We start from the raw sequence: 11,564 nt of genomic DNA on the forward strand, positions 1-11,564 counted from the left end.
GAGCGTCGAGGATAGGTGGTGCTTTGTCTTCCAAGTTTATCGCTTCATACGGGATTTTTAGAATTCTATCTTCTCCCGTGTAAATAAATTTAGAGAGAAATAAAAGTAGGGAAGTGACTCGCTCGTGAAACGGTTCATAAGTTAGGAAACAGGATATTGCCGTCGAGTTGCACGTTTGAAAGGAGCGTCATGGAAAGATCATCCACTTCAGATTAATACCATGGGATCGTTTCCCTAGATGCTTAACTGTAGATCAAATGCAACAGCATTCCCGTTAAAACAAATTCGATTACATCAATCCTGTTACGAATTCCAATTATTCCTTGTATAATTAACACTCTTCCTGCCGCATCTTTTTATCCTACTTCGTAACACTTGGAAACGGGGGATTCTTTGCTCGCTGCTGAGATCAGGAACCAGGTATAGAGCAACAGCGTGAGACTTGGAAAGGCTTGTACCATCGATCGATGAAAATATCTATCCAATTCGCACGATACTCTCGGATCATCGATTTTATTTCTGCGAAATTTCTGCCTTCTCGAAGACAGTCGAATTTCTTCAGCATCCCCTTTAATAGCTTAGCATTTAAATGGTAGAAAATGTAAAAGGTTCGTCCTTCGGTATCGTACGAGTATGTTCATTTTTAAAGACATTTGTCGAATTAAAAATTTGATTAATTTATCCAAACGAAATTGCGTCCATTTGCGTTAAAAAATTCATAGGGGAAATTAAATTAAAAACAACGATACCTTGACATTTTTCTCTACTTTATTTGAAAATATAGCTTTATATTAAATGATACTTTGAAATATAGCCTTACGCGATAAAGATGGAAGTTACTGTATTAAAAATAAAATGTCACCGGATTTGCTACGATTAAAAGGACAATGTTAGAGTAATATTAAAAGTGAACAGATAAAGCATCGAATCGGGGTATCTTTCGAGATCATCGCAGATATACGAGGTTTAATTATCAAATGGGTTAACGATCTCCTCCTCTCGCTGGGATTATTTTCAAATGGAATTTTTCCACGTTGCACAATCTGCACTCCCCGTTCTTACGCTACGTCGAATTTTTGAAACCCGATGTCTATAAATCACAAGCCACTGTCAATTAATTCACCGCGCCCCCGATAAAATTAACGATCTCCCGTGGAGATGATTTCTGAAGCGAATTTTTCTGAGTCGCGCAATCTCGTGATATCCATAAATCACACGGTATCGTTAATTTAGTCCGTTTCGATGAAATTACCAATCCGGCGTCTAGAATCGTTTCTGGAACGAGTTTCTGTAAATTACTCGGCGCTCGTAATCAGCTCGCTGCGTTCCTACATCGTTTTCATTTTAAAAAAGCAGAGGAATATCTGCGAATCGCGCGATATCGTTGATTAACACCGATAATATTCGCAATATCCGCTAGCGTCATTTTTGATACGCGTTTCTCTGGAGTACAAAATGCAGGTTAATTATCATGACCGTGGTACATTATATACGACATGGCCGATTATTCGTTGCACACGCTAGCTAGCACGGTGGGTCCAGCGTTCCGACGAGGAATAGCCAATTGGTAGTGGTGACAAAATGATTATTGAATTTGTCCGACATTTCGATGAGGAATGGTCAATTGTTTGCGGAAGTAATGGAAAAATAATTATCGAATGAAACTAACGTTTATTGCGTCCGATATTCCGATGAAGATTGGCCACTCGGTTATGGAAATAATGGAAAAATTATTCCGAATGCGGCCGATGTCTGTCGCGTCCTACATTTCGCTGAGAAATCACCAACTGACTACGAAAAATACCGGGAAAGTAATTATCCGGTTCATCCTATGTCCCGATGAAGAACAGCGAATTATGAAGATAATGCAAGAACGATTTTCGAATACATTCGACATTTCGATAAGGAACTGATCAATTGAGCGTGAAAATGATGAACAGACTAATTAAGTACATCCAAAATGTGGATTATGAATGATAATGCTGTTGGAATCAGGACTAAGAACGTTATGAACCGGTTAATCTTTTGTAGTATATTTCGGAATGCTTCTATATACAATACGAGTTCTGCAACGAGACTATGTCGGAAAATACAATAACTATGTATCAGCTGAGAAGAATAAGAACTGCCTTCGTACAATTTTCAGAGGTGCTTGTATGAAATGTGTAAGATGTTTAGAATTCTGACTTTGACCTGCTTTATCAGTTGGGTGCTTTCAGTGACTAAGTAAGAGTCAACGGGGACCGTTGGTCATCCAACAATACTCATCACTGATATATTTGTTTAAAAAAGGAGAATAATGTAAACGACAGGCAGCGTCTCCGACTGTTTACGCCTAAAACACTCGAACTCGTCGATGGCGAGACGATCGGAGGAGAATAATGTAAGCAACAGGCAGCGTCTCCGACTGTTTACGCCTAAAACACTCGAACTCGTCGATGGCGAGACGATCGGTCGAGGGGTGTCAAACCTTGAGCCGAAGGATCGTCAGAATAATACAAACCGTTGACGAAGAAAGTCTTCTGAACGACTAGCCCTATTACCTTATCCTTCCGCTACAATAATAAATCGGGTTTATTGGTATTATGGGTAAAAAGAAATAACCGTCATTCTTTATAATTATTGTTGGGGCCCTAGGACCGAACCTTCCAAGTCTTCGTGGAAGACTACTGTCCTTATCGCCGGGGGCCTTCGACTCGTGCACACTCGATGTCACAATTTGGGTGATTCTTGGCAAGGGTGGGTAAATTATTCTTAAGACAATGAGTCCCAAATTGTTTGATCATCCACCGCCACCGGGGGACGTCGAGGCTGACGCACACCCCCCTTGTATTATTAATAACCAATCGGAAGACGCGCACCCGCCACCTGCATTTCGCACTGGCCAATCAGTGGACATGCAATACTTATCAAACCACCGAAATAGCAATCAAAAGAGTCTCCTAAAAGCCAAGAAGACGAGAAAAGCATCACGACCAGACCATCAGTTAAGAACCGCAGAAGATGGTCTTTAGTTCAACCCTAACCAGGTCTATATCTACATATCTAAATTTAAATTTATAATAAATTAAATTATTATAATTTACATATCGTCTTTCTCTTTTCTTTCTTCTCTTTCTTTCGCAGTTTCGCAATGAAAAGAACGTAGGATATTTAGCTGTTCCCCAATATAAATCAGAAACGATGATTGTACGATTAAATAGGTTTTATTCTAAAATTTCGATAAGACCTCTATAACCCGGAGGTTTTAGAGTTACCGAGATTAGACTGTACCTCGACGGACAAGAAGATAACCCCCACCCCATTCGTTCAGCTTTTACCCATCTCGTGGTCGATTTTCACAACCACGAAAGGACCTGTGCAACAGTGTCTCGATCCGGAGTCGATCAAAACGCATAAAATGCGACACAGGGGCTGTCTTTGTTCCACATGTGCTCTAAATCGCATCCTACGACCATTCTGCCTCTTTTTCTGCCTGTTCATCCGGCACGATAATCGCGGACGAGAATATCATGCGATTTGCAGACGTGAAACGCAAGAATGCGCACAGTATGCGCTTATAGTTATCAAAGAACTGCGTTTTCTCCTTCTGCAACGTGTAAAGGCGTCCTCTAGCGTTGGACGGTCGCGTGAAAAATGGCCGCGGCGCTTCATTTGCCACGGGGTCTCAGGAAACGTGAAAAGTGGAGATGAAGTTGCATGGTATTTCGATTTTCGTGCAGACGTCGATGACGAGATGGAAGATCGTAATCTATTTGTAACGACCTTGGACGAGTTAGGTGTACGGGACTTAAATTAGGATGATAAATCGTATAGTCCGTGAAGAAACTCAGATGAGATGGTTCTCGAATCGCATGGTGAAATACAATGGTAAAATAAATCTGCTTAATTGCGGAGTAATCGCGCGTGTAAATTACGCCATCTTTACGAAATTGTAAAGTAACTAGTAATCTAGGGATATATTTCGAATAACACGATCCTTTAATAATACCAAGTGTCCAGTTATCAAACGGGCATTGTATTTTTGTATCAAGGGAAAAATCGAACGTCATGGTGAAAAATTACAATAGCTCGCCGTGCGATATGGCAATTGTTCTTTCGAAGTACAGGAACTTGGTAAAAAGAACTGGAATTAAACGTGTTACTGGAGGGATACCTGCACGTATGAGCAAAGAAACGAATCGATAATGGTAAATGGCCCCTATGTATTATGCACGTGATAAAATAAACGGTCTCGCGTGACTTCCGGTTCGATTGTGCCTCGCAATAACTTTTGCACCAGTCGAGACAGTCGACTTAACTGGCTTAGCGAACAGCTGAGAACAAATATGCACGGGAAACGAATTATTTATTTGCTATATCGAAATATTTACAGGAGGCTGTTCGACTTCGAAATTTCAAGCTTGTTTAGAGGGTTAAGTTCGAGGGGTAGTCTCGCGGGGGTCGAAGTTCGTTTATGTTTGGTGGTTTGTTGGATGGAAAGTTAGCGGTGAAGACGATATGCATTGTGTCATGAGATTCTGATAACGCCAATGAAGGTATTCTAATTCGTACAAGACCAGACTGCTTGGAATTAACCAAGAAAATTAGCTCGAATCAAGCAGACTAAAGGACGGGATTTAGCTTCCTCGTGTTTAAACGTGATTCCTCGTTTATGAAATATAAAATACGAAATTGACGTTCTACAGCGACGTTGTGTTCTATATACAGATAAACGTAAGGTTACGGAGGGAGCTAATATCTTGGGGATTCTACTCGATACGAAAATAGGAGTTTCAAATGGAACTTGGTTTCGGTCGGCGTCGAAAGGTAGACAATCTTACGTGCGATGTCCAAAATTAGCGTGACCTGTAAGTTACAGTTATTTAAAAACTTCCGATCAAAGGAGCGAAAATGTTCAAGAATAACCAAGAATACCGGTTATTCGAAATGCCACCCTCAGAAAATAAATTCCAATTAATAATAAGTAACTGTGCTTTCATTGACCACCTTGGTACCCGTGTAAATAAATCCTGTTCTTTTTACAGATCACGAAACCCTCAGCCAGCATAGTCATGTAATTCAGTGGACCACGTGCACAGTGCGTCTGATCTGCCTTTAGACTCGGTAGCGAACGATCGTTGAAGAGAACCGCCTGGTCGGACAGGAAGCTCGTCGCACCTCCAACCGCGAAGGATCGGGTGATGAGCTCAGGATACCAGACGACCGGCCCCGTCACAACATGTTCCGCTCGAAAATTCGCATTCACACCTGTCAAGTGATACTGCTCACGTCCCTGGCATGGTTCCTCGTGGACGTGATGGTATTAATGCTTTATTCGGACTGCATCGGAGGGTCCGGATGGGGTTGCACGACGAACAACAAGCAACAGCAGGTATTCACAGAGGAGAGTTTGCCCGATTCGAAGACCGCGTTGAAGGGGGATGAACCAAGTCAGTCGGCGGGTCCACTAAACAAGAGAAGGTACAAGCAGTCAGAGCTGTACCTATGGAGGCCGGCTAAGGTAGTTCGAGAGAACAAGGGGATGCCAGGTGAGATGGGTACGGCGGTGCACATTTCACCAGAGGACGAGGCTAAGCAGCAGGAACTGTTCAAGCTGAATCAGTTCAATCTGATGGCCAGCGATATGATCGCACTAAATCGTTCCCTGAGGGATATCCGATTGGAAGGCTGCAAGACGAAAAAGTATAGCAAGTACTTGCCGAACACCAGCATCGTGATAGTGTTCCATAATGAGGCGTGGAGCACGCTGCTGAGGACAGTTTGGTCGGTCATCAATCGGTCTCCGCGCACACTGCTCAAGGAGATCATATTGGTGGACGATAAGAGCGAGCAAAGTGAGTTTGAGGATGTCGGTAGTAAAGGAACTGGGTTGGTCTGGCCTGGGGAGCGGTCTGAATAACTGGGTGTGGTTTTGAATAAGCTTCTGTTGTAATGTTTGTGTGCTTTCCAAATGAAAGTACGTGCAACTCTGAATTAATCCTGTACGGGTTGTTTTAGTTAATACGGTAGAATAACTCCTAACTTTGTAATTGCGTGAATCTTCTATCGATGCACCAAGTCACCCAGTTTGTATTACTGTAAGGACATTTTATTGTTTAACGAATTTAGTTGAAAATCCATTGTAACCTGGTTAATATCGCTTTCACTTCCCTCGTCTTTTTACTAATACGATCCACTCGATCTACAGATCACTTGAAGGCAGACTTGGAGGACTACGTAAAAACGCTACCAGTCCCAACGTATGTGTACCGTACTGAGAAGAGATCGGGTTTAATCAGAGCTAGGTTGCTTGGAGCGAAACACGTGAAAGGACAAGTTATAACCTTCCTGGACGCCCATTGCGAATGCACGGAAGGTTGGCTAGAACCTTTGCTAGCCAGAATTGCTGAAGACAGAACCACCGTGGTCTGCCCCATCATTGATGTGATTAGCGACGATACCTTTGATTATATTCCAGCCAGTGATATGACTTGGGGTGGTTTCAATTGGAAACTGAATTTTAGATGGTAAGAACAGCTGAATCAGCTTTACATTCCATGAGATTAATCCATTCGAGGCTGGGTTTTTACCAAGAACCATCTAGGATGAGATTCCTAAGAATCGGTATAGTTTAAAGTCCTGATCCCTTTCATTCAGGTCTTCCACTTGTTACTTTAATTTAACCTAATATCGATTTTAATCCCAACGCTTTATTTTCTATTATTCTACCCTAGTATGTTTTCCCTGTCGATTTTAGAATACCGATTAATATCCATAATCCATAAAAATTTTCCGAAATGTATGCAACGAGTTATCTGTTTCGAAGGGATTAATTATAAATTTCATTAATACTTTCGAAATAAGAGAGTATATTTATTTTACAATAAAGTATTATTTCAGTCGATTCGCTAATGCAAAGTTCTTTTAAACTTTTAAGGTATAGAGTGGCACAAAGAGAAATGGACAGAAGATTGGGAGATAGAACAGCTCCTCTGAGAACACCCACGATGGCCGGTGGGCTATTTTCTATTGATAAAGAATATTTTTACGAATTGGGAGCGTACGACGGAGGCATGGATATTTGGGGCGGTGAAAACCTCGAAATGAGCTTCCGGGTAAGTATTGATCGATGACAGTATTTACTTTATCTGATCGGATTATTTAATGAAAATGAAATTACAAAACGCGAGTAAATAAAGAATACTAGCCTTGGAATATATACATGTGCCATTTAGATTTTTTTTACACAGATTATGCTGCCTGAAAAGTTCACAGGTGATTCCCAGAGGAAATTCATATCTATCATTTTGAAATTAAAAGAGGAGACTTGTGTATAAATTTTTTTTATTTGCTTTTACAGCTGATTGATTGCTCATCTCTAATGCTATTATTTCTATGGAAACTTTCTTTTATCTGTATCCATTTGTAGTTGCTTGTTGAATCCTTTGTATGTCGTGATGTAGAACTTGAGTTTATAATTAACATCAGAGTTTTGAGAAATTCAAGGCTTCCTTAAAAGTTCTAGCGTGAAATAATCGGTAGTTTTCTATTTGAGACATTTGATTTATTTGCGGATAATCAAGTGGAATGTTTATGTTTATGATTCCAAATATATAAAGGGTTTAGCTATGGATACTTTCATCTTCATTTGTGAAGTCATAAGTACCTTGTAGGTGTGGCAATGCGGTGGGACGTTAGAAATCAGTCCATGTTCACATGTTGGTCATGTGTTCCGAGACAAGAGTCCGTATACATTCCCTGGTGGTGTCAGCAAAGTAGTCCTACACAATGCCGCTAGGGTGGCCGAAGTCTGGATGGATGAGTGGAGAGATTTTTACTATGCCATGAACCCAGGTTAGATAACAGCGTGTATCATTTCATTTGTATACTTTGTTTTTAATTAAAGTACACCGATTAGTAATATTAATTATTCGATAACCAATTAAATTTAATAATCTCTTAGTGTTACTATAGAGGAATGTACGTCCTTTTTCCTTCTTTTAATTTTTTTTCTTTTTTTTATTTTTGACGAAAAAGTAAATTTATGACAATAAATATAGAAAGAGGTAAACACAGTTACGAGTTTGATGTTTATTGTTATGTAATAAACTTAATATAAGACACGTTGACATACTGTTAGAATGTATAATTTAATTTAAACGTAGGATTGTGATCATCTACAGGTGTTTGACGGGTATCTGATACAACAAATGCCACAATATTATTGGTATAAATGATTATATTAGCATACACTTTTATTTAGTATGTAAAAGAATAATTATTTGTATTTTAAAATACAATTCTGCTCCCTTTTATTCTCGCTATACATATTTTAATACGTACGATTTATTCTAGTATTTAAAACGTCTCGCAAATATTTTCATAGTTAGTAACACGCATAACACTCTATATGTTAAAAATATTAACACCCATAGCTATGTAAATTATTTACATTTCATTTTAAAATTAATCTTAGGCGTGTTTATTAGTGTGATATTAACCAAATTATCTTTTTGCATCTACTATAAAATTTTACATTAACATGTATGTCTATGCATAAATGTATCGTAATTATTATCATATATTTTTATCTAGATACGTTTTTTCTAGAGAAGGAGGGAGCATGAGTAAGTGAATGGGAGAGAGGGAGAGAGAGAGAGAGAGAGAGAGAGAGAGAGAGAGAGAGAGAGAGAGAGAGAGAGACATATGTGTATTCTTGTACTTTAGTTACATTTAGCCATGAGACTTAATTTGCAGGAATTCAGTTGATTTCTTTGCATTTGAATATACTTTGGTATAGTCTTAACCACTCATCCATCCAGCCGACTAACAAAATGAGTTTGCTTGCTTTTTTGTTGATACATTTTATAAACAATATTATAGGTACCAGAGAGGAGAACGAGCGTCTATCCGATAGAACTTAATATATTAGCTCCTTTTATTTCTTGTTATAAACTATCCATTTGTAATTGCTAACATACTAACAGAACTGAGTTGGTTAGATATGGATGTGTGGTGGGACATTGGAGATCGTAACGTGCTCGCACGTCGGTCATGTATTCCGTAAGTCAACACCGTATACATTCCCTGGTGGTACCAGCAAGATAGTGAACCACAACAATGCGCGACTCGCAGAGGTCTGGTTGGACCAATGGAAGTACTTCTATTACAACATTAATCCAGGTAGCACTAACACCAGCATTTCTGGAAAAAGAATAGACTGCAATATCGCTAACTTCTTAAACTCCTTCACCTATTCTTTTTTGGCTTACTTTATCACGCATATTTTTTCTCTTGGGTGATTGGTATGCTTTTATAAGTTGCATATAACTACAAGCTTCAGTGCAGTTGGATACCAGCTACATGTGCATATATCAGATACCCGTTAATATTAGGCAACTAATGGAAGAATTCTTTTGTTTCGACCATCTTTAAAACAAGAAAATACTATGTATAATGGATATAGTTTCAAGAAAGAGACTTATAAGAAAAAGCAAAATCATTATGAAGAAGATACTCTATTGAACCTAAAGTTTTCTTACACGTTATCTTGAAAGAGATACAGACTTCTCATTCTAAATTGAACATATTAAGGAAAACTGATGTACAATAGCACAAATATTTCCAACAGCAAGCATAGAGCATCAGTACACCACACATGCCAATATCTTTATTTTAGCACATACTTTTGACACATCCTTCTTTCAGTGGACATTTATACATACAAGCACTAATTACTATATTATAAAAGTCTTAAATACAAATTAAGATTATTTCATTGATTATTTTATTTATAGGAGCTCGAAATGTAGCTGTTGGAGACGTATCTGAAAGAATTAAGTTAAGGGAACGTCTTAAATGTAAAAGCTTTAGATGGTATTTGGAAAATATTTATCCTGAATCTCCTATGCCACTAGATTATTATTATTTGGGTGATGTACAAAATGTTGAAACACAATCTTGTTTGGACACTATGGGTAGGAGAGCAAGTGAAAATGTTGGAATTAGTTATTGTCATGGATTGGGTGGTAATCAGGTTAATAAATATGCCTAATTCATGTTAAATAGTAAATTTTTCAAGATTTACAATATGTAATTCTTTATTATAATTAGGTGTTTGCTTATACTAAACGACAGCAAATTATGTCTGATGATATGTGCCTTGATGCAGCTAGTCCCCAAGGTCCTGTCAAAATAGTACGATGTCATGGTATGGGTGGAAATCAAGCATGGGTATATAACGAAGAGGTAATTTTTATCAAGTAAAAGTATTTTAATGAAATATATTTATATTTATATGATATTAATTTTAATAAGTATAAATATATTGAAAATTTTAATATACATATTTATATTTATAGACAAAGATGATTAAACACACTAATACAGGACACTGCTTGTCAATACCTCGTTCGAATGACGCAATACAACCTGTCTTAGCACCTTGTGATCCATATAACGCCGGCCAAAAGTGGATTATGCGTAGTAAATTTAAATGGCAAGCCAGCTAATACAAGGTGTTTCCAAATGCGACATTTGAATGTAATACTTGTTGATCTATTTAATGATGCTACATTAAAGGACTGATACTCAAGAGACTTCCATACATTGAAAAATCAAGGAGAAAACTAGTATTATACTCTATAAAAACAGTTCAGTAATACATTTTGTCCATACATTAAATATCGACGGAGTTAATAGTGATCGTAAACGAAAAATTGACTACACATTGAAACTGAGAGATTGAAGTTAATGCTTTTTAGTTACATAGGATTTATTTACTGTTACTAGCGGTATCGTGTACTTACTGCTATTTTTCATGGTATGCCTTGATTAATAATGCACAAGTGTTGAAAAAAAAAAGAACTATTTCCAGCTGTGTATAAATGTACACAAGTGATACAAAGAGACGTATGTGAACATTCTTTCTTTTTTTCTAGTAAACAGTAGAGAGGAAAGCATATCAGACCACTGTTATAAATAAATAATTGTTAATACAAAAGAGAGACATATTTGATAATATGGGATGAGTGCAATGCTGGATGACTGAAAGATATATCAGTGCATTGAAACACAGATATATTGATCGCATAAATGATCATATTACTACAAAGGGTGAATGTTGGGATGCAAGTGGAATTATTGTGACACTACCGATTGCGATTTAGAACTCGTACTGTACAATTTTCTAGCAATTAGGGAAGAGCACTGAATCTTTTTATACTGATATTTCTAACAGTTCCTTGTTGCATCTCGTTCATATAATTTAGTTATTATTTTCTTTTAATTCATTTAAAAGTATAAATATGCTTACATCTGAATTCACCATAGCAATATGACATTAACGTTTAAGAGTATAAAAACCTATCAATTGTTATTCACTATACTGTTATACTTTAAATACGTTTTTAAATTCAAGACAGAATGTCTTCCGCATTTTCTTAACAACAAAAGACTAGATACTTTTATGATATTCTTAACTCCTTATATAGCTATAATTCTTCATAGATCCAGATCCCTTTTTAATTATTTCTTCTTTTTTTTTTTTTTTTTTTTTTTTTTTTTTTTTTTTTTTTTTGAGG

The 11,564-nt window shown here is 37.6% G+C and overlaps 1 protein-coding gene across 5 annotated transcripts in view; it reads left to right on the plus strand.

Moving 5' to 3' along the window:
* Pgant5 (polypeptide N-acetylgalactosaminyltransferase 5) overlaps window positions 1–11,104 on the plus strand; it is a 29,982-nt gene extending 18,878 nt beyond the window's left edge. For all 5 annotated transcript variants that reach the window (XM_017896949.1, XM_017896947.1, XM_017896948.1 and 2 more), the window contains 7 exons: window positions 5,028–5,837; window positions 6,191–6,509; window positions 6,920–7,097; window positions 7,656–7,836; window positions 9,780–10,018; window positions 10,096–10,230; window positions 10,344–11,104. In XM_017896949.1, coding sequence (XP_017752438.1) covers window positions 5,222–5,837; window positions 6,191–6,509; window positions 6,920–7,097; window positions 7,656–7,836; window positions 9,780–10,018; window positions 10,096–10,230; window positions 10,344–10,493 — 1,818 coding nt within the window. In that variant the 5' untranslated portion in view covers window positions 5,028–5,221 and the 3' untranslated portion in view covers window positions 10,494–11,104. The remainder of the gene's footprint in view (window positions 1–5,027; window positions 5,838–6,190; window positions 6,510–6,919; window positions 7,098–7,655; window positions 7,837–9,779; window positions 10,019–10,095; window positions 10,231–10,343) is intronic.
* Window positions 11,105–11,564: the final 460 nt, after the last annotated feature.

The sequence above is a fragment of the Eufriesea mexicana genome, unplaced genomic scaffold, assembly GCF_001483705.2.
Source record: "Eufriesea mexicana isolate 0111107269 unplaced genomic scaffold, ASM148370v2 scaffold395, whole genome shotgun sequence".
Taxonomy (NCBI): domain Eukaryota; kingdom Metazoa; phylum Arthropoda; class Insecta; order Hymenoptera; family Apidae; genus Eufriesea; species Eufriesea mexicana.